The sequence below is a fragment of the Drosophila subobscura genome, chromosome O, assembly GCF_008121235.1.
Source record: "Drosophila subobscura isolate 14011-0131.10 chromosome O, UCBerk_Dsub_1.0, whole genome shotgun sequence".
Lineage (NCBI taxonomy): Eukaryota > Metazoa > Arthropoda > Insecta > Diptera > Drosophilidae > Drosophila > Drosophila subobscura.
In genome coordinates, this window is record NC_048533.1 from 29,767,567 (window position 1) to 29,793,025 (window position 25,459).

The 25,459-nt window shown below is 50.0% G+C and overlaps 5 protein-coding genes across 5 annotated transcripts; 3 read left to right on the plus strand and 2 right to left on the minus strand.

Moving 5' to 3' along the window:
• The first annotated feature begins 149 nt into the window (after positions 1–149).
• Positions 150–15,446, plus strand: LOC117896976 (prolyl 4-hydroxylase subunit alpha-1-like). Its single transcript, XM_034805531.1, has 10 exons — positions 150–709; positions 7,827–8,016; positions 12,291–12,442; positions 12,511–12,667; positions 12,736–12,923; positions 13,877–14,046; positions 14,108–14,590; positions 14,653–14,718; positions 14,806–14,971; positions 15,052–15,446. Exons 2-10 carry the CDS (start codon positions 7,835–7,837, stop codon positions 15,135–15,137), a joined length of 1,650 nt encoding a protein of 549 aa, XP_034661422.1. The 5' UTR covers positions 150–709; positions 7,827–7,834; the 3' UTR covers positions 15,138–15,446.
• Positions 9,686–12,117, plus strand: LOC117896975 (putative mediator of RNA polymerase II transcription subunit 26). The gene is made up of 2 exons (XM_034805529.1): positions 9,686–11,405; positions 11,476–12,117. Exons 1-2 carry the CDS (start codon positions 9,981–9,983, stop codon positions 11,809–11,811), a joined length of 1,761 nt encoding a protein of 586 aa, XP_034661420.1. The 5' UTR covers positions 9,686–9,980; the 3' UTR covers positions 11,812–12,117.
• A 700-nt stretch (positions 15,447–16,146) lies between the features above and the next one.
• Positions 16,147–18,079, plus strand: LOC117897939 (prolyl 4-hydroxylase subunit alpha-1). The gene is made up of 5 exons (XM_034807030.1): positions 16,147–16,391; positions 16,447–16,607; positions 16,668–17,647; positions 17,710–17,875; positions 17,980–18,079. Exons 1-5 carry the CDS (start codon positions 16,204–16,206, stop codon positions 18,075–18,077), a joined length of 1,593 nt encoding a protein of 530 aa, XP_034662921.1. The 5' UTR covers positions 16,147–16,203; the 3' UTR covers positions 18,078–18,079.
• Positions 18,080–18,081: 2 nt separating this feature from the next.
• Positions 18,082–21,601, minus strand: LOC117897940 (prolyl 4-hydroxylase subunit alpha-1). Its single transcript, XM_034807032.1, has 6 exons — positions 21,347–21,601; positions 19,651–19,805; positions 19,436–19,592; positions 18,522–19,374; positions 18,297–18,462; positions 18,082–18,218 (listed from the first exon to the last, which is right to left on the minus strand). The coding sequence occupies exons 1-6, from the start codon at positions 21,529–21,531 to the stop codon at positions 18,118–18,120; spliced, it is 1,617 nt and encodes a 538-aa protein (XP_034662923.1). The 5' UTR covers positions 21,532–21,601; the 3' UTR covers positions 18,082–18,117.
• Positions 21,602–22,226: 625 nt separating this feature from the next.
• On the minus strand, positions 22,227–25,276 carry LOC117897577 (prolyl 4-hydroxylase subunit alpha-2). The gene is made up of 8 exons (XM_034806530.1): positions 25,078–25,276; positions 24,218–24,372; positions 23,997–24,147; positions 23,669–23,904; positions 23,457–23,608; positions 22,876–23,385; positions 22,633–22,798; positions 22,227–22,350 (listed from the first exon to the last, which is right to left on the minus strand). The coding sequence occupies exons 1-8, from the start codon at positions 25,254–25,256 to the stop codon at positions 22,250–22,252; spliced, it is 1,650 nt and encodes a 549-aa protein (XP_034662421.1). The 5' UTR covers positions 25,257–25,276; the 3' UTR covers positions 22,227–22,249.
• Between the last annotated feature and the right edge of the window lie 183 nt (positions 25,277–25,459).

Below are 25,459 nucleotides of genomic sequence, written 5' to 3' on the forward strand. Positions count from 1 at the left end.
ACTATGAATTCACATGGAAAATGAACAAACAATTTGATTTTCCTTGGTTTCCCTCAAGCTGGTCACCTGTTTAAATATGAGGAGGCTTAGTGGGCTAAGTTCTTTCACTCGGCCACACTGCATACGCCCCGAAACCACAGCTTCAAACTTCATCGTCGGGCCGCGCTAGCAACAATTGAAATCTGTTAAACAGTTGCATTGGCTGTGTATTGTTGATACTATAACTTAAAGAAAACCGCTCCAGTCGCGTGTGTATGTCTCCCTAGAACTTCAACTCCTGAAACATCACCCACTGGTCACACTGTTTTCCACCCACTATCCACCGAATAAACCGACAAAGAAGTCGGCGCGCAGTAAAATATAAAAAAATGCATTCTTAAGAAACTAAACAAGAAAGAAATTAAAACCATTAGCGACCGGAAAGTATCTGGAAGATTCGACGAGAGGGACTGTGTGTGCCTGTGTGTGGTCCGGGTGCATTTATTTTGTGTAGTTTAAGTGAGTGCGTGGTCGAGGCGAGCTAACGTGACAAGGTATCTGAGAGATATGCAATCGTGGTGTTCCCTATCCAAATCGGCAGCGGTGTAAGGGTCAGCGTGAAGGTGAAGAGTGCACAAGTGGACCGCAGAACCACATCCAGTCAGGTGTCTGTCCTTGAAGGCGCAGAAGAAAGAACAACAGCAACAAGTCCAGAGGAAACCGAATTTGGGTGAGTCTGAACGTGCGCCGTTCATTCACCGTCCACCATATGTACATCAGATACATTGCCCAAAATTAAGAATAGAAATAGACGCTGTGGCTGACGTGTCTTGTCCCGCTTCCGCCTTGCAGTGATAACAAAATTGTTGGGAGGGATCGTCTTGGAGCTGATATGCCACACGGAATCTGGGGCAGCAAAATTGAATTAGATTTTGATTAAAGAGAAATGTGTTCTATTTGGAATATGGAATGTGATTTTTCATCACTTAACTAGGGAGCGTGCATGTACATACAGTTATACACATATGCTATTTACATATATGTATGTAGCTGTATGTATTTGTGCGTGTATGCACTTTTTGTCACCACATGGAAGGCATTCAATTGTCAGCTTGACCGCTCTCTCCTCGTCCCCTCGCACATGCTCCTCCGCTCATCTGCCTTCGCTGGCGATAAGCGGCTATACATACATATGTACATATATCTGGACTCTAAAATGTCTGTGTAGGAATAGGATTCTATATGTTTGTTTCTGTGTGCGTGTGTTTATAAAAAGGCATGGAATCGGGGGAATACGAGGGGGAAGCTGCGTTGGTCACGTAGTCAATTGTTGGCGTTTGTTTTGGTTTTCTTTTCCTATCCTCTTACACTCTCTCACTCTCTCTCTCTCTCTGTTTTGCTGGAAAGGCAAAAGAAATCAGCCCTCGTTACTGAAAGGAATTCGGATTCAGTTGGGGAACTAGCACAGGTACAGGAACTGCAAGGAACCTGGAACTGGTTCAATGCGCATGCCTTGCCAACCATCCCGAATATCCTTTCCCTGTGTGTCCTGTGTCTCCGCTTAGTCAGGACACAACCCTGCGCATTCAAAATATTAACATAAATATTCTATAAGATATTGAATAATTTCTACCCCTTATCGAATGTTGACTGCCGATTCTCAGAGCGGCTCCTATAGCTTCAATTAACTTGCGATTTGTTTTAATTAATGAGTTTCGCAAATAACATTACGCTCGTTCGTCGGATCGGATCGGATCGCCACTTGACCAACATTTGTTTGCTAATTAGTCGAGCAATGAGAGTCGTCCGTTAACCGGTTACACATGTTGCAAATTCCGCAAACAGAGGTAGATCTTGGGACCATCTCCACCCAGTTCCAGTTCCAGTGCCAGTCCCAGTCCATATCTGAAGATGATTTGAAAGCGAAAGTCACTCCCGGTGCAAGTGCAGATGTGTAGGTACATTTTTGGGGGAAGGGGATTGCAATGAAAGTGTTGACTACTTATCGAATGGGGCTCCAGCTCCCACTGGCCCACTTCTCTGTTGTCTGGCCAAGTGCCTTGCCCTCTTCCACTTTCCACGACTCCCTCTCGGGCTCATCTTCATATCTGCCGTTTTTATGAACACTTTGGACCGGTTTGCGCTGCCATTTTCATTTATGCTCACATTTCAAGGTGAATTGTAATATTTATGTGTGCACACGCTCCACTCCATGACGGCATCTGTCTGGCATCTGGCATGGGGGTCCGGAGAGGCAGGGGACTGGGATTTGGATTGGGTCCCCCACATTTGTCATTCATCGCTAATTAGCAAAACTCGTTGAATGCACTTGAAAAGCTCTCGCTCTCCCCGGATCCTTGCTTCCATGCTTCCTGCCGCCCCATCTGAATCTTTAATGTGAATGGGATGCCACTTTCCCCACCCAAAGGGGCGGCGGGTTTGGGTTTGCGTTTGGGTCTCTCTTCCATAAAAGTTCAGCGCAATCAAATTAACGCTTATGGAATTGAAAAGTTTCTCCTACACTCTGCTCTCTGTTATCTCTATGGATAGATGGACGCACTCGTACTTCGTAGAAGTGTAACTTTTGCCTGCAGCTGACAAATCACATTACCCTTGGGTGACTGACTGACTGTCGGCGGTCGGATTCTGGAGGGGATGTGCTCTGACCTCACACAGTGTTGGCAACATGTGGCAAGGCTAAGCGAATTACACTTAACAAAATTGTTTGCATAATATGCACACAATTAGTCAGTTAGGTGGGGATAGGGCACCACTGACAGAGCCTTAATATCCATTCAGATCAGCGCTATGTCTAAGGATCCAACCTTCTGTTTTGGCGCAGCGACATTCACTCATGTTAGGGCAGATCCAAGAGTGGTGTTTGATAATTACGATAATGTGATGTGTTTATCGAAGAGACGAGGCGCGTCTAACGAGCCCATTAAGTCACTGAATTAAAAGAAAACTCGACTCTGCATCAAATTACAGTGGAGAAGAGGCCAGCGAAGCTGAAGACTGAGCTCTGCCGTCAATTCGATTTTAATTATGCATTCGATCAGGCAAATTGGCCAAATCGAGTTGTGGGGAGTCGGAGTCAGAGGAAGCCGTACCCAAAGCGAATTCCGAATGGGCAAATGTCACAACAGCCAGAGAAGCGAATCAGAGGAGCAATGGAAGCATGGCTAAGGTCAGTCCGGGGGTCTGACATTTACCAGACAGACACTAAAGGGGGGAGCAGTTTGGCGACTTCGTGCCACATTAACAGCCAGCAGCCCAGAGCCAGCGGAGTCTCCACAACTCTCTCACAGAGCCAGGGTGGCAGTGTCTGGGCCCAGCTCCCAATTGGATGCGGATGCATAGTTTTGTGTCTTTTTTGGTGGCTCATAAATGTTGCTGGCTACTGGTTGCTGTTTCTGCCGTTTCTGCTGTTTGTGCTGCTGCTGCTGCTGCTGCTGCCTTTGAGTTATGACTATGGCCCCGGCCATCTCAGCAGCTACCTCTACTGGTCATAAAATTGATGGACGACATTGTGTGGGCCAAGCGAGGCGAACCAGACGCATGGATGGTTTAAGGATGGGCAGAGGCACCTGCCTGCCTGCCAGTTGGCCTTGCCAAAGCAATCCGAGCTCGAACATCCCAGTGTCCTGTGACATTTGCACCTGAATAATATTGTCGGGCTGTTCAAATTGTCCCGTTGCATTTTTATAGAATTTCCGCCGCCTGTCGACAGTTTCATTTGAGTGGGAGGAAGGCAAAGCGGCGGCGGCGGCGGTGGTGGTGACGACAGCATAGGAAGCAGGGAAATATGCTTTTTACGATAAGCAGGGGACCATTGTGACATGCACAGTGGATGCTCCCAGAAGTGGACAAATGTTCCCATCCACCCACACCCAGCAAGGGATGGGATGGATCCCATCTCATACAATGCACCCGATTCAGGTCAGCGGTTGACACTTTTTTTTACTGTGGCTTACTGTGGAGCAAGGACACTGTTTTTTGTTGTTGTTATTGCAAGGTGACAGGAGGAGAAAGGGGAAGTACTATAGCTGGAATCATGTTTGGAGATTGCCACTAAAACACATACATATGTATGTATGTATTTATGTATACACATGTATGTACATCCATGCATAAGTATACATACGTATGTACATATGAAAAGAACTCGATTGTAGATCCCACTTTTGTTTCGCTCAGTGCAGGAAGGGCTTACTGAGTGTCTTGTCGCCGTGTCATAGTCGTTGCAATTGTTGCTGACTGGGCTGGATAGTGTTCGTTCGTTGGCACCTACCACAAACGTATCTGAATATCTGTATCTACCGTACGATTATATGTACATACATATGTGTGCACATACTTGCTTTTTCAGCAAACCAAGCAACCCATCGCTCCACCCATCCATCCATCCATCCCTCAGTCATCTATTCAGTCAGTCAGTGGGTCGAGCTTAGTCAGCGATTTGCACAAAATATTTCATAACTTAATTGCCGCACGATAACAAAATTGTGGAACAAAAAGCTGAAAATTCATTTACTTACGTTTCCTTCTGTGGAAAAGTGCAGTGCAACAAAATAAAAGAAAGAAGAGGGAAAAGAAACAGAAGAGTCTACCGCAAGTAATCAAAATTGTTTTTGTGTTGCAAAAAGCTGACGCATTGGCCAGGCCAGTCAGAAACCCGGCAGCAGCGGCAGAAGCGAGCCAGAAAACTGCAACACGCAAGCCAAGAGCCAGAAATTCAAAATTGATGAGGCTGCTTTTTTTGAGGCTCCGATTGCGTATGCTTCGTGGGCGGACTGTGAAAAATGGGCGTGGGCATTGTGAAAAGTGCAGTCCGATGATGAAAGTCCATTGCATTATGCCCCAATCCCCAATTGACTTCGCACTGCAGAAAACTGTGTACAAAAGAGGGTGGAGGGTGTTGTATATGATGAGGCGTGATTGAAAATTGATTACAAAGATGGTGAGAGCCAAGGAATTCTCTGAGAGACATACATTATTCTCCTATAACAATATTCATCTTCGACACGGAGTGGTTCGTTTATTTTAAGCAAATAAATATCTCTGGATGCAGCCAATTTGGGTTTGGCCATCGGTATTGCATTGCATCGAATGTTGTTAATAATTACGGTTACAAACCGAATTATTGTCACTTATACTTGAATTTCCCATTTCCCAAAGGTAAATTCATCAATTTCCGCACTTTTTCCGACCAGTTGCACTTTGTAATTTTCTACCAATTAGTAAAATGAAATTAAATGAAATCAAATACAATTTCGACTCTTCATGTGCATCCTCTGACATTTCTGGATGACAGCCCCCGCAGCCACAGACACAGCCACAACCACAGCCCAGTATCTATGGTAATTAGAGCCGGCTGACATTTTCACTAGCGAAATTTATTTGTGTTTAATATTGATAATTTCGCATATTGAATGGGAATATTGAATACTGTGCACCGAATCCTGTTCTGTTTGATCTGTGATTGTGATTGTCCATTTCATTCAACTGTCGTTTGAATTCTGTTTGGACAAAGCCCGTTTCAGTTTCAGTTTTATGCGAACATTAATTTGATTGACCAGAAATGTGCTCACAATCGAATGTCGAAAGCCGGCTCCTATCGAGGGTTGGGCCAGACTAGGTGGCAGGTGCTTCTGAATATGTTTAAAAGTATCTATAAATATATGGTAAATAATAATGGTAATAACAGGTAAAATATGATAAGTGCCTCTATTGGCTCATAGATCATCTTCTGAAATTGCTTAATTTAAATTAAAACTCCATAAAATTCGTTCAGGTATCAGTACTGATCGTACATTAGTACTTTGATCGCTTTCCCATCCTTTCTTCTTGCAAACCCTTCATTATGCAACTCAGAAAAAGCAAACACTTCGGGCATTCTCTGCATTCAAAACTGCTAAATACCATATTTCGTCCCTGGTGGCATGAGAGGCATACAGTGACGGCTGATCGGCGCTCGGTGGGGCAGTTCAGTGAACCCGCTAAGAGAAGACATTGCTCATTGGCACACGCTACAGATGTCATGGTGGCGGATGGCGGATGGGGGAACCCGTCCCACAACCAGAACTCCGGATGAAATAGATATTTGCATTTCAATAACTTTGATTGTGTAACGTGTGGTCCGGAGAGGGGCAGGCAGCGAGAGGCAGAGATGGGGAGAGTGGGAGCTCCGTTATATGTCCATCCACAATGAAAGTTTTCTGTTCTGTTCTGTTCTGTTGCACCAGCGACGCGTATCTGTGGGATACATTTGCATATTTAACGGAGTTCCTTGAACCCCAATTAATCTTTCGGTCCGATCCGCTCCGCCTAGATGCAGGGCCTGCTTCTATGAGTATCTCTGATCTGGAGACGACCCAAAATCAACAGACAAATGAAATCAAATTAACTAGAATTTAATGTCCGAGTCGTAAAACTTTGCCGCTCTCATTATGATCGAACATCGGACTGGGACGGACTCCAACTAGAAATGGAAATTGGAATAGATCTCTGATCCGAACCGGTTTGCTACGATCCGCTCGTTAGACCGAGCGAAAGATTACTTAATATTTGCTGACAGCCTGTGTCCGCTTAACAAGTGTTAGACGACATAAATCGCAGCCGCTTAGAGCGGCCATAACTTCTGCAGAATCCGCTGAGGAGCCGCATATTAATAACAGATCGTATCGGACTCTATTGTAGAGAGTGCCCCGAGTCGTAGTGGGATCGTACTCCGCACTCCCCACTCCGCACTTCTTGATTAATGTGAGCAATTACCTTTTCGAGTGTGAGCCAACAAATTAATTAATTCTGATTAATAATTCATCACCAAGTCACTTTTCTGTGAGAAAAGATGGTGCGGGCAAAGGTAAGGGAAGGGACGGTCCTTTGGCCCCAGCAAACAACCAAAGCCACAGGCTGGGACCCACCGCAGTCGCAGTCACAGAGGAGCCGCTTCAATATGCAAATCGAATTCCCCAAAAACATCAACGCAGCGCGTTTATCTTAAAGATGCGAATTAACAGCGAGCTGCTAATTAATATCAATTTAAATTTATTGGCAAGTTAACCAAGCCGCAATCCATGCACCCCACACCCGAAAACGGAACTTGAATGGCAGAGACAGAGGCAGGGACAGGGACGGGTAGCTCTCCTCCCTCGCCCAGGTGACTGCTTGAGGTACATTTACTGAGGTATCCATTCCACAATGATTAGGGTAATATTCTATTAAAATTAAAGGTATAATCCGAAGTAGATTTGAGATGGAAGTAAATTTTAGTACCTTTAACCTTTAACTTTAAGTTCTTTTACTTTTAAAGTTGTCCATGAGAGATAGTCACTGAGCACAGTATTCTCCAGTGCAGCTTCACGTCCACACATCCCCGAGAATAAATGTATCTTCTACCCGTTTTATTGTATGTAGTCAGCGCGTTGTGACAGCAGTGAAGCAATCGCCATAAAACAATCCACTGGATGGCAGCGCAAATTAAAAAACGCTCATTAAAATAAATTGTCCCCAAACCAAACCCCGTCGCAGTCCCAGTCCCAGTTCCCCCGACCCGATATTTGCTCTGCTAAAACACTCTTATGTTCTGTTCTGTTCTGTTCTGGTGTTCTATGAGTTGGTCTGAAAGTGATATTAATCAATATGAAAGCCGCTTTCGAGTTCAGTGAGCTTCGCTTTGGTGTTCGCTTTCCCATTTGTGAGAAGGTTCCTGGACTGCGACTAGGGGTTGCCTTACACATGGCTGGAGACGCAGACACTAATTCCACATACATTTTTGGGGGTCTTTTTTCTGGTTTAGCTAACTTTAACTTTCACTCAATCTTTGAGTCTGCTTTTACTTTCAGATCCAAAGATGTCTGTGGACTGGCAAGTGTTGGGCGGGCTCTGCCTGCTGCTGGTGGGCGTGGCCGTGAATGGGGAGCTGTACACGGCCCTGGCGGAGATGGAGGAGCTGCTTGAGACTGAATCCGTGCTGATAACCAACCTGGAGGGCTACATCCGCGTACAGGAGGACAAGCTGAGCTTCCTCAAAAAGTGAGTATTTATGCTTTGCGTGAGTCGCAGACACAGATACAGATACAGATTAATGGCCTTCGCTTAATCAGTATTAAAATTCGCATAAATACGTCTCTGACTGTGTCTTTGCCATTGCCCATGAGTTCCATTCCTCATGCAAATGAGGATGAGGCAAATATCTCATATATCTTGTAATGAGGGAGTGGGATGGGGGCTGGCAATAGAATGGGATCTCAGGTAGTCTTCTGGTGCATTCTGGTAATTGCTTTTGCCACGTGCGTGCTGCGGCAGCTGTTGCACGTCGCCCGCAGATAGAGATACACCCAAGCATGGTAGATATCTGCAGCGGCGCCCGCCACTCATGATTATACATATGTAGATACATCTACAAGATAAACATCTTTTTCCTTTTCCCCACGCTTATTCTTATGTACAAATGTAGCTGCGTGTTTGTATGTGGCAGCGGAAGCAAATGGGGGAGCGCAGAGCAGTGAGCAGAGAGCAGAGAGGTGCAGGATGCGGTGAGGCAACTCCCCTAATCAAATAATGCCATATCCAGACCGAAGCAGAGGCACTGTCGGAGGCAGAGGAACAGGCAGGATCTATCTGGATGTTCCTGTTCCTGTCGCTCCTCGGCTTTGTCACAACAAAGGACAAGGCAGGAGATCCTCACAACAGCTGACAGCTGTTCGCCTGCCGCTGCTGCCTTTGTATCTGTAGCTGTAGCTGTATCTGTGTGCCTGTATCCTTGTGCGCTGTCATTGCCCTGCAGTTGAAGTCCCTCTTTGTCGCTCTCTCTCTCTCTCTCTCTCTGTCTCTGCGGCTCAGCTTCTTCCCATCATCATCATCTTTTTCTCTCTATGGCCATGTATCTGTGAGACACAGTTCTCTGTCAGTGGCTTGTGGCGCGTGCCGTCCGTCTGCTGGCAGGAGTTGAAGTTTTAATGCCGCTTTAAATTTTCCAACTGACATCTCCCCGGCGGGACAGCTGTCCAGCGCCAGCGCCAGTGCCAGTGCCAGTGTCCGCCCACCCGGCTAATCCCTTTGACAGCTGCCCCATCGCCCACTGACTGGCCACCGCCTCATCCATTGCAATTTTGATTTGATTTTGGCCAGCGCCTGTGTCCACGGATGGCGGAAACTCAATTACATTTCCCAGCACAGCACAAAGAAAAATCTGCGGGAGCTCTGCTCTGCCCTGCCAGGATATGTCCATGCTTATGCATATAGATATGGGGCCACTGTCAGGATATGGGCATGTGCATGCAATATGCATAAGGATATACAGGATAAATGGACTGGGAGATATGGGATCTACTCTGCTCTGCTCTGCTCTGCCACTGAAATGTAACGGTCGCTGCCAAGGGTGGGCCATACGCGACCGTTCGCTGGGGAGGTTTTCACAGAAAGAGCACGACACTAAATTCGAGGGGGGAGAATACTCGTCGTGGGTTATGAGTTGGTAAATAAGAATTATACGTACGAGTAGTGCTGATAAAGAGAACGCAGCCCATGGTATGCCGGCTGCTGCTCCTGCCTTTCGATTCGTTTCAACCCTCGCCGAAGAGGGAGCAAAGGCAAAGGCAAAGGCAAGAGCAAAAGGCAGGAGCAGATGTTTCTGTTTTCGGTTTCTGGCTTAATGGAACGCGCCAAACGGAACACACAGCCACAGCCATTGTACGGGTGTCTCGGCAGAGAGCTCTTTTATATGTATATTATGTATAAATGGATAAATGGCTGAGTGGGGGGTACGGGAAGGTACGCGGGCAGGCACGATCCACTCGACTGCGCGACTGCGCGACTGCGCAGGAAGTCGAGGAGCCGACATTTCCACAGTTCTAGGTTCAGTCGAGTCGCAGTTGTCGTCGCGAGCGGATCGGAAATAGCAAGAGACGGATCTTGCCTTAAGAAAGTGAACCCTAGAAAGTGTACAGAGAATAAGTGAAGTGAAACGCACCCCCTGGAAGACTCCACTCCAGATCATGTCGCAGCACAACTACACAAACCCGGCCTTCTGCCAGAACAGCGAGTTCTATCCGGTGCCCAGCAGCAACGGCAACGGCAACGGCAACAGTCGCGTGGAGTCCATCTACAACCGCAGTCTGCAGCTGAACTTCGGCGCCGTCCCTCGGCCGGCCCATGTCGCGCCCTCGCCGAGTCGCGATCCCCGCGAGGGTCCCCTGCGCATGCAGCGTAGCATGTCCACGCGCTCGGTGACGCGGAAACAGCAGCAGACACAGAACTACCAGCAGCAGAAGCAGCTGCAACAGAACCACCACCACCAGCAGCAACAGCAGCAGCAGCAGCAGCCACAGTCTTCAAGTGGTCGATATGCCCTGGTGCCCCTGGAGGAGCTGAACGCGAGCAGAGCTAGCCGATACGCCATAGTGCCCGGACAGGCGGCCCAGCGACTGGCAAGGTCTCAGGACAACCTCGATCGCTATGGATCTAGGTACGGACTGCAGTCGGACGAGGAGCCCCACTCCTTCCACGAGGAGCCGCACCAGGAGACGCAGTTCGCCAGCCTGCCGCCCATGCTGAACGCTCTGCCTCCGAAGCCCATCGCCAGCCAAGGGCAACAGGGACTGCAGGGCCAGCAGGGACAGACGAAGATCAAACATGCATTCAGCAGCGACTTTGGCAGCAAGACGTTCCTCATCGTGGACAAGAACAGCAACCAACGGTACCAGATGGTGCCCACGGCCGAGGACGAGGAGCTGGTGGACGAGAACCAGGAGATCATTCAGATGCACAACGGTCGCGCCCATCGGTACGCGATGATACCCACGGACGCGGAGGAGGAGGAGCTGGCCGAGGAGGAGTCCTCGTTGATGCAGCTGCAGCAGCAGCAGCAGCAGGAGACCTGCCTCAGCACCTCGGAGCTAAGTCAGCAGTATGCCGCAAGGACCTCGACGCCACAGCAGAGGAACGCAGCGGCCGCCACTCGGGCACTCCACGAGCTACTCATCACGCCCCGGAAGATGCAGCCACCGCCGCGACTGGCCCACTCCACGCCCCGCAACGCCGCCCACCACGAGCAGCTGCAGCTGGAGCGTCGCCTGCAGATCTACCAGAGCCAGCAGATCCTCAGCCAGGTCGCTGCTCCGCCTCCTCCCACACTGCCGCTCCGCCAGAACCGACTCTCACCGCAGAGACTCCACTACGAGACGGTGAAGGCAGCTCCTGCCACACTGGCAGACCGCTCCATGGCCGTGATCAGTCCGCGGGTGCAGGAGCAGGAGCGTGACCAGGAGCAGGACATGAGCAGCATCCAGGGCAAGCCTCAGAACAACAACTCCTACCCCCAGAAGCTGGCCAACGCCACCATCACTCTGGCCGTCGTCTCACTGATGCTCGTCCTGGGCAGCACCATGAACGCCGGCCTCATCATCTACATGATAGCCCACGTAAGTCGACAGTCAAGCAATGCTTGAGCCCTCGAAGAATCCCTCGATAACCTGTTCTTTCCTCCTACAGTTTGGCAAATCCTTCTATCTGCAATTCGGTTTGGTGGCCTCCTTCTGCGGCGTGGGCCTGGGATTCCTCGGATTCCGATCGCGTCACTGCGAGTGGCTGCCGAACCGGAGCTACACCTCCGGCTACATTCTGGTCACCGTGTTCTGTCTGTTCAAGAGCTGCGGCCTGCTGGTGATCCTCGTGCTGGACCCATTCCCCGGCCTGCCGCTCCACGACGTCACCACGGGCGTCATCCTGGGCCTCTCCACCTTCACCATGTTCTTCATCGGCTTGGGCGTCATGGGCAGCCTCTGGTGCTACCGTCCCCCACCAGACAACCGAGTCAACGTGGTCTAAGGATCGTCGCACTACGAGTAGAAAGTACCATAAGTTCCCCGAAATAAATTATAGATTCCCCCTTCCTTCGAGCACGCGGCACACGGAACGGCTAAAAGACCAAAACTAGTATTATTCATAGAGAGTTTATTCCCAAAAGAGACTGTAAATACCATGTGGGTTGTACTTACCTTACCTTACGACTAGATGATAGTTTGTTTTTAATCTAAACTGTTTAAACACTCTCCTAAATTATTGTTCACCTCACCCTTAGGCTAATGGAAACTAACGATAAGAACTATCAAAATAAAGGCACTTTCAATACCACTTTTTTGAGGGTTCTTTCGATTCCAAACTTATGGCATGCTCGCATCAGTTAAGCTCTCAATCCTTCCCTTGATGGCTGGGAAAACTTCTTCCTCTGTTCTAATACGATTTTCTAACTCAAGAGAAAAACACTTAGTGAACTTTATGGAAACTTTCTTTGATTTAATCTCCAGTAAAATGGACGAGTACCAGCGGGAGCACGCGGACGCGGCCAGCGACATAACCGCCTACGTCTCGAACCCGATCAATGCCTACCTTCTGACCAAGCGGCTGACCACGGACTGGCGGCAGGTGGAGAACCTAATGGAGCACGACGTGGGCACTGGTGAGTGGGGGCTGGTGAGGTCTGTCCATGCCTATGACATCAATGACATCTATCTTCCCCCCCTCTAGACTTCCTGCAGAATCTGACGCAGTATCGGAACGTGCTGAAGTTCCCCTCGGACGAAGACCTCAATGGGGCGGCGGTGGCTTTGCTGCGACTGCAGGACACTTACCAGCTGGACACATCCAGTGTGGCACGCGGCAAGCTCAACGGGATTCAGTACAGGTAAGTGGGGGGAACGAGAGAGAGAGCCACGTGTAGAACCAGAATGACCATCCTTTACCGTACTGCAGCACGGAAATGTCCTCGGACGACTGCTTCGAGCTGGGGCGTCAGTCGTACGTGAACAACGACTACCACCACACGGTGCTCTGGATGAACGAGGCGATGTCCCGCATGCTGGAGGAGCCCCTCAACCAGACCCAGACCTTTACCCGTGCCGATGTGCTGGAGTACTTGGCATTCTCCACCTACAAGGAGGGTAAGCATCCGGCAGTTTACTCTCCCTGTTGTCCCGACTCGTTTGCATGGCACTGTTGAGGTCCATTTGGCTGCAGGAAATTGCACTTATGCCAGACTTCACAGTCTGCCAGGTGACTCGAGATGCACGAAGAGCCAGGCATTAAGTGCGAAAAACTGTTGGCCATCGGCAGTCGTTGCGACAATGTTGTGGCTAAGAGCAGCCCCCTGGCCACGCAGTCAGAGCCTTACCCCAGGCACGTCCACCGCCCATCCTCAGCCTCATCCTCTGGTGGTTTATGAACGTCTTATTACCCAAGGATTGCCATGAATTGTGCCCCTATCCGTTCATCAAAGAGTTGCCAGACACACGCATATCTATCTACATACGTACCAGCTCTGCGTGCCACTTGCCGTGGCACACAATTTATGGGCGGGTCCAGGGCGTAGCGGAAGTGCCGCCATATTGTGTTGAGGAAGGACGGCAAGCATAAAAAAACACACACACACACACACGCACGTTCAAATGTGTCCGCCCCTGAGGCAAGTGACAGGCTTTCTGTCACCCCTCCTGCCAACCCCCTTCCCAGGAGGATAGCAGTGCACATGTGTGCGCAAGGGAGATGGAAATTTAAATTTCTGCCTCTGACAAGGTCTCAGAGTTTTGGTTGAGGTTGAGGTTGGAGCCTCCTGCTCTGCTCCTCAGAGTAGAGTGCGGCCTCAAGTGTCGGGCAAACTTATTAGGGAAAGAGAAAGAAAGAGAGAAAGGGGCCATGAACAGCATCGCAAATGAATAACTAAGCAACTTTTCGAGCAACACAGAAACAATCCAATTCAAGTTTGCATGTCGTAAGGGGAGGGGAAAGAAACTTTCCAACTGGAAAATGCACCAGAAAGTAGAGCCAGCGTGCAGCATACTTTCGGGCAGTCAATTTGTGGATGGAATTAACTTTTGAAACATACTTTCCCCTGCAGGCAACGTGGAGAGTGCTCTGGTGATGACCAATGAGCTGCTGCAGCTGCTGCCGAACCACGAGCGGGCTAATGGCAACAAGCGCTTCTACGAGAAGGAGATCGCCCACCAGAAGGAGATGAAGAAGATGAAGGGCGACGATGGCACCGACGAAATGCCCGTCTCCGATCTGGTAAGCAAATTGCGAGCAGCTCCCGAGTGGGATGACAGACTTTAATGGTTTGCCTCTACAGCCCGTGGCCAGGAGCGATACCGGCGAGCTCGGCGTGAAGGAGCGCAAGTCCTACGAGATGCTCTGCCGCGGGGAGCTGAAGCCTTCGCCGACGTACATGCGATCGCTGCGCTGCCGCTACGTCACCAACAATGTGCCCTTCCTGCGGCTGGGACCCCTAAAGCTGGAGGAGGCCCACAAGGATCCCTACATCGTGATCTACCACGACGCCATGTACGACAGTGAGATGGATCTGATCAAGCGCATGGCCCGTCCGCGCTTCCGTCGCGCCACCGTCCAGAACTCGGTCACCGGGGCCCTGGAGACGGCCAACTATCGGATCAGCAAGTCGGCCTGGCTGAAGACCGATGAGGATAGCGTGATCGCGAAGGTGGTGCAGCGCACCGCGGACATGACCGGCCTGGACATGGAGTCGGCCGAGGAGCTGCAGGTTGTCAACTACGGAATCGGTGGCCATTACGCGCCGCACTTTGACTTTGCCAGGGTGAGTACAAGCCCCTTTAACTCCCTTCCCTGTCTCATTAATTCTGTTTCGAATCCTTGCAGAGAGAGGAGAAGCGCGCCTTTGAGGGCCTTAATCTGGGCAATCGCATTGCCACTGTCCTCTTCTACGTGAGTTTTGCTGGTTCTTTGGTTCTTCTTTAGCCTCCTATATCCTATATTTCCTATATTTCCTATTCTTATTCCGATTCCTTGCAGATGAGCGATGTGGAGCAGGGGGGAGCCACCGTGTTCACCACACTTCGAACTGCCTTGTGGCCCAAGAGGGGCACAGCTGCCTTCTGGATGAATCTGCATCGGGATGGCGAGGGCGACAAAAGGACACAGCACGCCGCCTGTCCCGTCCTAACGGGCACCAAATGGGGTGGGTTATCCATGCCAATAACAAGTACATTTTTCTTGAAGAATTTTCTCAACATGCTTTGCTCTTTTTTTTGTGAATAGTTTCCAACAAGTGGATACACGAGCGTGGGCAGGAGTTCCGACGGCCCTGTGCCTTGAACGAGGACAGTGGCGACTTTGCCATCTAGTTTGGGCTCTAGTTAATAGAATGCAACGAATCTTAAGTGCGGAGAGGACCCTCTGAATCTCATCCCTCTCCCTCTCCCACGCCCTTGCAGGCTGGCCATCGAATTCCTATTGTACATACAGCATCCAGCTGGGAGGCAGCAGCAGCTGCAGCGGCGTCTCTTCTATTCTGTACTCACTTACGGACTGCATGGACTGTCCATAGCTATATCATAGAAACCTATTGAATTTATCTACTTTTGTATATTTCCTAGTTTAAATAGTAGAACAAATTGCAATAAATCGAATACGAAACCATAACAGAACCGCAACCCCTTGAAACCCTCTCTTCGAGTGCTCTCCTCCTCACGCTAATGCTCCATTAGTGGCGGTGTCCACACGCCCACTGACTATCCATCTGCCCCCAGGGCTCATCCATCAAGTGCAGTGCGGTAAGAGGAGCTTTGCTTCGGTTCCATCAGCTGTTGACAGATGATATGTACATACATACGTCCATACGTATGTGTTCGTATGTGCCGGGGTGTATGGGCGCATGGGTGTGCATCTGCATCTGCATCTGTGTGTCCATGCATACAAATCGGCTTACGAGGACCGCGTTGTATACTCTGCGACAGCGACGCGACGGCAAATTCGATTTGCCAAGTGAAAAGTGCATCCATGCGGCAGGCAAAAACAAGCGAGAGCTGTGAGCTGCATGTTTTGCCATTTTGGGGTGGACAGAATTATGAAGTACATGTGGATGGGATGGGGAATCAAAGCACGAATGAAGGGAGTACCCTTTCTTGCACCCTACGATGGCAGGGTATTCAAATGCCCATCTTCACCTGGCTCTTTCTGTGGGGAAATGCCGGAGAAAAAGAGAGAGGGAGAGAGACAGAGAGAGCTGTGAGCGAATTGTTTACTTAGCCGCACTTGTGTCTGTGGCTGGCATTTGTTTGCCGAGCATTTTATTCTGGATACGTGACAGTTTCTAAATGGAATATCATTCTGCTGGGCCACAGATAGATGGTCGGGCTCAAGAAATATCCATCAGCTCCATTCAGTCTCAGTCGCTTCCCTCATTTCACAATGTCACATCGTGTTTGGTGCTACCTGTCTCTGTGGCTGGTCCTGTCTCTGCTCACTATTCGAGCCCGTGCAGAGTTCTACTCGTCTGTGGACAGCATGCAGGACCTGGGCCAACTGGAGTTGGAGCTGCTGAATGCCACGCGTTCCTATCTGAAGGCCCAGCAGCAACAGATCAATTTATTCCGCAAGTAATTCAATACAAATTGGCGTCACTCGGAGCTGGGGATTGATGTCTTTTGGCAGATTTGTAGAGCAGCTGAAGCAGGAACATGACATGGCCATGGATCTGACAAATCTCGATGACTATCTGGGGCATCCACTGCACGCCTTCAGGCTGATTAAGCGACTGGTCTACGATTGGGATGCCTTGCACGCTCCGTTGGTGGAAAACAAACCAAGAGAAGGTGATTAATCATAAGAGGCTATAGGTGACTCCCTTAAGAGCATGTTCCTCTACATCGCAGACTATCGCCAGGTGGTCGATAACCTGTCCAAAGAAGTGGGCTTTCCCGATCTGTCGGAGCTCCAGGGTGCCGTCAAGGGCGTGGCTCGACTACAGAGGGTCTACAATTTCACCGCTTCGGACCTGGCGGATGGCATCATCAACGGCTACTTCTACGACTCCGCAATGGATTGGCGAGAGTGCTACGAGATTGGGGTACAACTCTTCGATTTAGGAGAAAATCAGCGCTCTCTGGAGTGGCTCCAAGTGGCGTTCAACCTTCTCCGGAGCAATCCAGAGACGGATGAAGACGATAATTCCCAGTTCATGGCTGACATCAGGGAATATGCGGCCTTGGCAAACTTTGAGCTGGGAAATCCCAAGCGAGCTGGCAGACTTCTAGAGAAGGTGCTGCAGGCCGAACCCACCCATCCCGCACAGCACATACGAAATTATTTGGACCACAGGGAAGGGTCACGGATTGACCAGCAGAAGCGAGATCCCTCATGGTTCGCCAACTACACGAGGCTTTGTCAGGGCAAAACATTGCCCGAGAAGGGAGACGGAAGTCCACTACGATGCTTCCTCGATGGCAAGAGACACGCGTACTTTACGCTCGCTCCCCTCCAGGTGGAGCAGGTGCATCTGGAGCCCGACATCAACGTGTATCACGGAATGCTGACCCTCGATCAAATCGATTCCGTCTTCGTGGAGGCGGACAAGCTGCAAATGACACGCTCCGGGGTGGCTGGAGCCGGCGGCACGCGAACCGTCCTTGACCTTCGAGTCAGCCAGCAGACGTGGCTCGACTACGCGAGTCCCATAATGAAATCCATCGCTCGCCTGGTGGCATACATCTCCGGATTCGACATGGCCGGCGCCGAGCCCATGCAGGTGGCCAACTACGGCGTGGGCGGACAGTACGAGCCCCACCCGGACTACTTTGAGGTCAACCTACCGACTGATTTCCAAGGAGATCGCATCTCCACCAGCATGTTCTATGTAGGTGGGGGCATCCTCATGCATTTTGTATCTTGATTCAGTATTCGCTCCTTGTATTGCAGCTCTCTGATGTGGAGCAGGGCGGCTACACGGTCTTCACCAAGCTGAATGTCTTTCTGCCACCCATCAAGGGTGCCCTGGTCATGTGGCACAATCTGCATCGCTCACTGGACGTGGATCCGCGCACCTACCATGCCGGCTGCCCAGTGATTGTGGGCTCCAAGCGCAGTATGTACACATTTCATTGTTTCTGATTAACACATATTACACTACAAACCAATTTTATCGAGTAGTGCTATATCCAGCTTTTATCACCTTTTCTCTCTCCGCAGTTGGAAACATTTGGATGCACTCGGGCCATCAGGAGTTCCGCAGGCCATGCAACCTCACTTCCGATAGCTTCAAGTCCGCGGCATATCGGGAATCTTAATAAACTAATATCCTATTTTAATGAGTAGCTTGAGTAGTTTTCAGTCAAAGTTTTTAAACTGCAACGAGATTAGATGGTTCCGCTGAAGATCGCAGGGCCGCACACGATCCTGATTCCGCTCGCGAATCCACACATTGGCAACTGCAGAGAGAGGGAGATAGAGAGAGAAATCAATTAAATCTGTTTTGAACTGTAACCCTGTTGAGGGTATAAACGTACTCCACTTGCTGCCCTGAAGGACGGGACAGGCGGCATGCTTCGTGCGGTAGTCCTGGTCCCCAGACGGATGCAGATTGTACCAGAAGAGCAGGCTGCCTCGCTCTGGAGTCACCAGCAGTGGCAAGAAGGGAAAGGCAGTTCCTCCGCCAGCCTCCACGTCGGAGAGCTGTAAGCGATTGATCATCTGTAGACTTGGCTTAAGGACTCGGGAAATCATGAACTCACGTAGTAGATGGCCGTGGCCAGGCGATTGCCATGGCGATCGTCCTCGGGGTACACGTGATGCTCGGGAAAGCTGTCCCAGTGCGGCTCGTAGTGGCCCCCGATGCCGTAGTTGGCGATCTGCAGGTTCTCGGCATAGTCCATGTCCAGGCCGGAGAGATCTGCCACGTGTTGGCTGAGGCGCTGGGTGGTCCTGTACCGGGAGTAGTTGAAGGTGGCACCCTGGCTGGTGCGGAAGGCGGCTGCGGTGGCGCCGGAACTCGCTTGGTTGTACACCGTGGATCGCTGGATGCGGGGTCGGGCCGCGTTCTGGAGAAACAGGGACTCCCGCTGGCTGACCATGTCGTGCAGCTGCACCACGGGGGGATCTGCGTGCAGTTCTTCCAGCTTGAAGGGGGCGTAGCCGAAGCGACTCGTCTGCAGGCGGCAGCGAAGATGTCTCTGTGCAGCGGGGGAGGGAGCGAGCTCCCCGCGGCACACCTGCTCGTACATGCGGAATTCCCGGGAGCTGTGGTAGTCCCCTGGCCTGCGTGCAGTGGTGTGGAGGAGTCCCTGCTTCACGCCATCCGTGATGAGATCCTCCAGCTGTGTGCGGGTCTCCTCGAGGTGACGGCGCTGCTCAGGCTCAATGGCAAGGACGTGGTTGACCAGGTTGAGGGCGTTCTCGTGGTCGCCCATCTGCTGATGATACCCCACCACCGCCTCCATGAAGTCCAGCGAGGCAGACTCCTCTCCGTAGCTTTGCTCTCCCAGCAGCTGCATCGACTGCTGCAGCCACGGCACCGTGTGGTTGTAGTCTCGCAAGGCGTACAGGTGCTGTCCCAGCACGAAGCAGTCCTGCCAGGACATGGCAGTGCTGCAAGAGGTTCTCCGATCAATAGATATTTCTCTATACCAGCAGTCATGGCAGTTCTCACCCATATTTGACTCCATTCAGCATTCCGCTTGCCAGCTCCGCCACATCCAGTTGATAAGTCTGCTGGAGGCGTGTCAGGGCAATGGCAGAGCCCACGAAATCGTCCTGCGAAGGATAGCTTAGGTTCTCCCTCAGCTCAGCCATGGCCTCGAGGTAGTCTTTAGGTACAAATCACATCAGACACGGATCATGAAGAAGATATCTGGGGACATTTACCCGCGCGACTCGTGTCTCCCTTCACGCTGCTCTCGAAGGTCTCCCAGTCGCTGTGCAGGCGCTTGATCAGCCGGAAGGCATTCACCGGATTGTTGAGGTAGCTCCCAATGCTGTCCATGGCGCTCAGGTGCTCCACTCGTATGGCATCGATCTCGCTGTGGTCAGAAGTAAGTAGAGGCATCATTTATCAGACTTGTCCTAATCCCTTGTCCCACGCCCAAAATGGCCAAAGGCATTTACATTCATTTGTATGAACAAACCATCACCTAAGATCCCATATTTTTTGTTTTCTTTACTTTTGCATAATTCTGATTAATTTTTGGTATCAGCGGGCCACCTGATTTGCATAATTATCGCATTTATTTCTACGCCTGTCGACTGCATTGAGGTTCGTTTGGGAATCATTAAGATTAAGAACCGCACCATAGCCAAGTTCCCAGTTTAGAGGCGGAACAAACACTTTACTATTTTCGTTTTGTGCCTGATTAATTAGCAGCACTTGTTGGTCATTAATCTGTTGATTATCCCCGGGACCAGCAATCGAAGAAGATACTTTGTTCTGTAGGGAGCAAGGGATCCAATTGAATCGCACAGAGACACAAATATATGTATGTACGAGACCTGTTTTGGAAAGAGCGTTGCGTCAGGGCGTTATAAATTGTATACTTTACAATTTGTTAACGGTTTCTAGTCGCCGACAATCCGGTTCCGAGAGTGCGCATGATAAACAAAGTATAGAATATTCGTATCTAAACTCGCATGTGTCCGAGGCGATGATTGCACCATATTTTGTATATTCTGAAAGTCGATGACACTCATTGCCGAACAACAAAAATAGCTTTCGGCAATTCCAGCCTCAGATCTATCTGGCTGTGGATACTTGTGTCGCTCCTCTGGTAGCAATCGATTGGCGAAGATAATCAAATGCAAATTTACTAAATGCTATTGAAAGTTTTGCCGCTATTTGTGCTTTATATGGCCAATAAATAAGTCTAATAACCGCTGGGAATAAATCAATGCAGGAACTAAAAGAAATTAGCAGGCCATAAAATAAACTGCACCTCAGCGGAGCGGAGCTCTGCAAATGGCATCGGTTAGGGAATAAAACAGATGACCGATCGGCGATCTTAAGCATATGAAGACGACAAATCTTTGGACCGTAAAGCTTAAAGGCCGTAAAGTCCGTAAAGTCCATTCGACATTCTCTTTTATGGCAACCGGTTGATCAAGTGGCTATGCCAAGTTCTACAAGTAATTGTAATTAAAAGAACATGGAAAGGTTCCAATACTAGTTTTATCACAGTAGCCCTCTGCCATCTGCCAGACAATCTCTCCCACACCTGAAATATTGATTTTAATCGGAGAACAGCCCACCATCGCTTGCAATTAACTCATAATCAATGTGGGCGAGTCCACGCATATGGAAAATATTTATGGCAATATTCGAATTCGGATGTTGCGGAAATTTTAAGTTGATTGTTCAACCGGATGGGGGCTTCCAATGGGAAAATATATTCGCCAATCGACAGACTGGCAGATTGATTGGCTCTCGGAATTCCAATTGATTTGTTTTGCGAATGGGAATCGAAGCTCATTTGCATAAATTTAATTAATAGGCATAGGATAGCGCAGAAACCAGATTGATACACTGGAGACCAATTTCTCCATTTTGTTCTGGAGTTAAATTGGCGCTTACCTCTGAAGAGCCTCTGCATGCTGAGTGATTTCGTCGACGTAGCTTTGAAGCTCGTCCAGGAGCACAATCTCCGTGCGGAACAGCTGCTCCAGGCCCGATGTGGAGCTGTAGAACTCGGCGCGGCAGGCCAGCAGCTGGAGGACCAGCACCAGCACCAGCTGGAGGATCCGAGCACTGGAGTTCATCTGAAAAATCTCTATGGGGATCGCGACGTGCGCTGCTGCTTGCTCTCCACTCCCGACCGCGAACCGTTTGAAACTGTTCGAGCTCCGAGGCGATGTACGATCTGCGATCTTCGACCGAAATAAAAGCTCGAGGCGTCTGCGACTCGCGAAGCTCGTGCGTGATCAAGCGGGTCGGGTGCCGATCAAAGCTGTGGCCAAAGAACTGCCCTCGGGGTAGGCGTTCTACCTGAACAGGCCACTCGTGAAGAGAGTTCTCAAGAGGAGCATGCTTAGAGTTCAATAAACCCAGCACAGAACCATTGTGGTCTGCACTTTGCATGGCTCTAAGCAGCTTGTGCCGAGTATTCTGGAAATCAATTATAATTCTGTGAGGTATCTTCCAGACACCACGCTAAAAGTTTACTCTGGTAATTACTTTCACTTTGCTGCTCGCAGCAGTTGGCACTTCACAAGCCCACAAATATTCAAATCTAATCTCCCCCCACCTCAACAAAAACTTTGCCCGTGAACTTGTTTATGCAAATGAAGCCGGCTCATCCGACTCATCGCTCGACTCTCCACTCTCCACTCTCCACCATCGCTCGACCGAATCGACATGTCGCGGCTTTGTTTTGAGTGGAACCACAAAGCCCACTCAAAGCTGTTTCTTAACCCACCAAGCACCTCTTGGGGCAGCAAGAGACACACAGAGATGTTTTGGTAACTATATTTGGTAGCTTTATTTTATAATCTCGTACTCCAACGACACCTCGTGATCCCGGAACACGTCGCAGGGCCGCGCAAAGGTCTGTGTCGCTTCGTGTATCCAAACGTTGCCAACTGCAGGTGAGAAGAAAATCAAGAAAAATAATCCGAGGTTAATGGCTATAGGTCAACCGGCTAAAGGTGTGCGCATTAGGTGACTGCGGTGTCACTTAAATTGTGTGAATCAAAACATTTTGTTTCTATTAATGCGAGTATAAAAAGGAAATTGTTGTAAGTAGAATCAGTGGTTTGGTCATTGAAGATGTGCGAGAACTCTATATAATGCATTATATTGCCTTTTGTATTTGAGAACTAAACTGATGCTGCTATAAATTCCCATAAATGGATAGTACTTACTCCACTTGCTGCCCTTGAGGACCGGGCAGCCGGCGTGCTTGGTGCGATAGTCCACGTCGAGGGAGCGGTGCACATTGTACCAGAAGAGGACGTTCCCCAGCTGCGGCTTCACGGCGAAGTTGAGAAATGGAAACGCGGTGGCTCCGCCCTGCTCCACATCGGAGAGCTGCAGAGGGGGGAGTAGTGGGGGGAGCAGTTGCTCGTAATAAATTCAATTGCGGATTAAAGCTGACTTGCACTCACGTAAAAGATGGCGGTGGCCATGCGGTTGCCCTCCTCGGCGGGATAGTGGCTTGGGTCCCGGAAGAAGTCCCAGTGCGGCTCGTAGTGGCCGCCAACGCCGTAGTTGGCCACCTGCAGCTGCTCGCAGAAGGTCATGTCGAGGCCGGTGGCGTCGCTCAGGTCTGACAGCATTCCACCCATCGTCGGGTGGGAGTCGTAGGCGAGCCAGGCGTTCTTGCTGACGCGGAAGGAGGACTTTTTGTTTTGGCCGCCGGGCAGGGGATTCACAGTGGAGCGGTGCATCCGGGGAACGGCCATCAGGCGGAGGTCGGAGACTTTGCGCGGACTGAGCATGTCATGGTAGGTGACCACGAAAGGGTCCAGGCTGTGCTCCTCCAGCTTTAGGGGCGCCAGGCGTCGGTAGGGGTGGCTGCCCTGCGAGTAGCGACAGCGAAGGGGTCGCTCCTGGCGGGGAGAAGGTCCCACCTCACCGCGGCACACCTTCTCGTAGTGGGCAAACTCCTGCGTGAGCTGGAGACCAGAACTAAAATTAGCCTCGAGTTGGAAGAGGGAATGAGTGATGAGGCCCGGGGCTGACTCACACTGTAGGAATCTGAGTGCCTGGGCAGAGCCATATCCTCCGCCTCCTCGGGGGTCGTCGCAGCTCCCTTGTCGCCCAGATGCCAGTTACGGATGCGCTTCGGATCGAACTGGAGAACCCGCTGGCTGAGCTCGTAAGCGGTGTCAAAGTCGCCTAAAAAGTCGCTTGGTCAATATATGCAGAGTGTCTGACAGTCCTCCGCCTGCTGCTTACCCAACTGGAACAAACTCTTGGCCACCGCCTCCATTCGATTGAGGGTTCCGCTGTCGGGGATGGAAGCTGAGGCGGGACTGGCACTGGCACTGGCACTGGCACTGGGACTAGGACTGTGACTGTGTCGTCCCAGCCGCTCCATGGACTCGCGCAGCCACACCTTGGTGTTGTTGTAGTCCTCCATTTCAAAGAGTTGTTGACCCAGCACGAAGCAGTCCTGCCAGCTCATGTCGGAGCTAAAAAAGGTTTCAAATAAACGGCATATGAGCATATTTTAAGCCTCGCTGGTTATTGCTTATTGGAGCTACCACCTCCTGCCATTACTCACCCATATTTGATGCCATTCAGTATGCCGGCGGCCACTTGGGCCACATCCAATTTGTAGGTGCTCTGCAGGCGGACCAGAGCCAAGGCAGCCCCATCCACGTCCTCTTGACTGGGGAAACTCAGGCCATCCCCTTTCTGGGTAACGTTGAAATCTGTGGCAGAGAACGAGAATCAGTTTCAGTAGTATTTTCGAGACCGAAACGGAGCTGAGCTCTTATTTACCAATTCTGTCAGCGATTTGCTGGACACGTCCCTCCAGATGCGGCCAGTCCGTGTGTAGGCGCTTCATCAGACGGTAAACATTCACCGGATTGGTCAGGTAGTTTTCCGTATCCTTGGCGGCCACAGCATGCTCCTGCTCGATGGAAGACAACTCGCTGGCGATGATAAACGGGCCAGAATAAGTACAGGTTTCAGTGGCCGCTTAGAAGTTTACCAGTTTGCCCCGATTTATGACTTGTGTCGTCACAATCGCGAATTTCGCATACGAATATTCAGCCTTAATTAATTCTAATTTATGTCTGATGCTATATTCATAATAGTTTTTACGGTCGCAGCGATAAGCCACCACGAATCCAAACGAAAGCGAAATGCCAGCCACCTGGAAACCTGCTAACCAATTTAGGATTATCCCCCAAAACTGTCACCAACTATCGCAACTCTGCTACTAACTTTGCATGGCACTTCGCGAGCTCAGCTTCCCGAGTCCCAAGTCAATTATTACAGAACAGAACTCAGACACAAAGTCTGGCAGTTTATATAGCTCGTGGGCTCGTGGCTCATTGTGAACAAGTTTTTGCAGGCGGCATAAAAACTTTAATGGATTTTCGATCGATCCAAGTTGTAATTAAATTAGCATTGTTCGAAAATCGTGATTTGACTAAAACTATGCATAGTTCTTATAGTGGTTGAGTCGACTATGAAATATCTTCTAATCGTTTCTAAAACGATCCGAATAAGATGAATATTGGCAAGATCTTTTTACGATAGAATCCTTTGCATGCTATGCATAAAGAAACCCAATTTAAATTCTGTGTCTGGCGGATCATTCGACTAAGGCTTATCCTCTATGGTTCACTCACCTCTCCAATTGTTGCAGCGATGTCCTCACTGCATTTGTAGTAGTCCTTAGGTTCCTTAGGAGAAAGTCCTCCGTTTGCAGCAACTCCTCCAGTCCCGTGATGGATGAGAAGTAATCTGAGCCGCGACACAAATGGCCCAGACAGGACAACACTCCCAGGAGCACAAATGAGCTCCTCATCTCTCCTTTATTTGCCCAGTTATGTACTTCAGTTATCTCCAGATGTATCTGTATCCTTTCTATGCTCTATGTGTGCTCTTCTGTGTTCTCTTCTCTGCTGCTTTGCTGCGTCCACCCCTGTCCGCGTCTCGTAGCTAACTGATCGATCGTATTAGCAGAAATTTGGCTCGGGACTGAGACATCCCAGAGACTGTCGGAGAAGT

What these genes read in the sequence shown, in the direction of transcription:
- LOC117896976 (XM_034805531.1), top strand. Translation starts at nt 7,835, where the DNA reads ATGTCTGTGGACTGGCAAGTGTTGGGCGGGCTCTGCCTGCTGCTGGTG. An exon ending in ATTCTCCACCTACAAGGAGG is followed by an intron (nt 12,924 to 13,876) that starts GTAAGCATCCGG and finishes TTTCCCCTGCAG; the next exon opens with GCAACGTGGAGAGTGCTCTG. An exon ending in AAATGCCCGTCTCCGATCTG is followed by an intron (nt 14,047 to 14,107) that starts GTAAGCAAATTG and finishes TTGCCTCTACAG; the next exon opens with CCCGTGGCCAGGAGCGATAC.
- LOC117896975 (XM_034805529.1), top strand. Translation starts at nt 9,981, where the DNA reads ATGTCGCAGCACAACTACACAAACCCGGCCTTCTGCCAGAACAGCGAG. An exon ending in TCATCTACATGATAGCCCAC is followed by an intron (nt 11,406 to 11,475) that starts GTAAGTCGACAG and finishes TTCCTCCTACAG; the next exon opens with TTTGGCAAATCCTTCTATCT.
- LOC117897939 (XM_034807030.1), top strand. Translation starts at nt 16,204, where the DNA reads ATGTCACATCGTGTTTGGTGCTACCTGTCTCTGTGGCTGGTCCTGTCT. An exon ending in CAGATCAATTTATTCCGCAA is followed by an intron (nt 16,392 to 16,446) that starts GTAATTCAATAC and finishes GTCTTTTGGCAG; the next exon opens with ATTTGTAGAGCAGCTGAAGC. An exon ending in TCTCCACCAGCATGTTCTAT is followed by an intron (nt 17,648 to 17,709) that starts GTAGGTGGGGGC and finishes CTTGTATTGCAG; the next exon opens with CTCTCTGATGTGGAGCAGGG.
- LOC117897940 (XM_034807032.1), bottom strand. Translation starts at nt 21,531, where the DNA reads ATGAACTCCAGTGCTCGGATCCTCCAGCTGGTGCTGGTGCTGGTCCTC. An exon ending in GGGAGACACGAGTCGCGCGG is followed by an intron (nt 19,593 to 19,650) that starts GTAAATGTCCCC and finishes TTGTACCTAAAG; the next exon opens with ACTACCTCGAGGCCATGGCT. An exon ending in CTGAATGGAGTCAAATATGG is followed by an intron (nt 19,375 to 19,435) that starts GTGAGAACTGCC and finishes AACCTCTTGCAG; the next exon opens with CACTGCCATGTCCTGGCAGG.
- LOC117897577 (XM_034806530.1), bottom strand. Translation starts at nt 25,256, where the DNA reads ATGAGGAGCTCATTTGTGCTCCTGGGAGTGTTGTCCTGTCTGGGCCAT. An exon ending in TCGCTGCAACAATTGGAGAG is followed by an intron (nt 24,373 to 25,077) that starts GTGAGTGAACCA and finishes TATCATCGCCAG; the next exon opens with CGAGTTGTCTTCCATCGAGC. An exon ending in CTGAATGGCATCAAATATGG is followed by an intron (nt 23,905 to 23,996) that starts GTGAGTAATGGC and finishes AACCTTTTTTAG; the next exon opens with CTCCGACATGAGCTGGCAGG.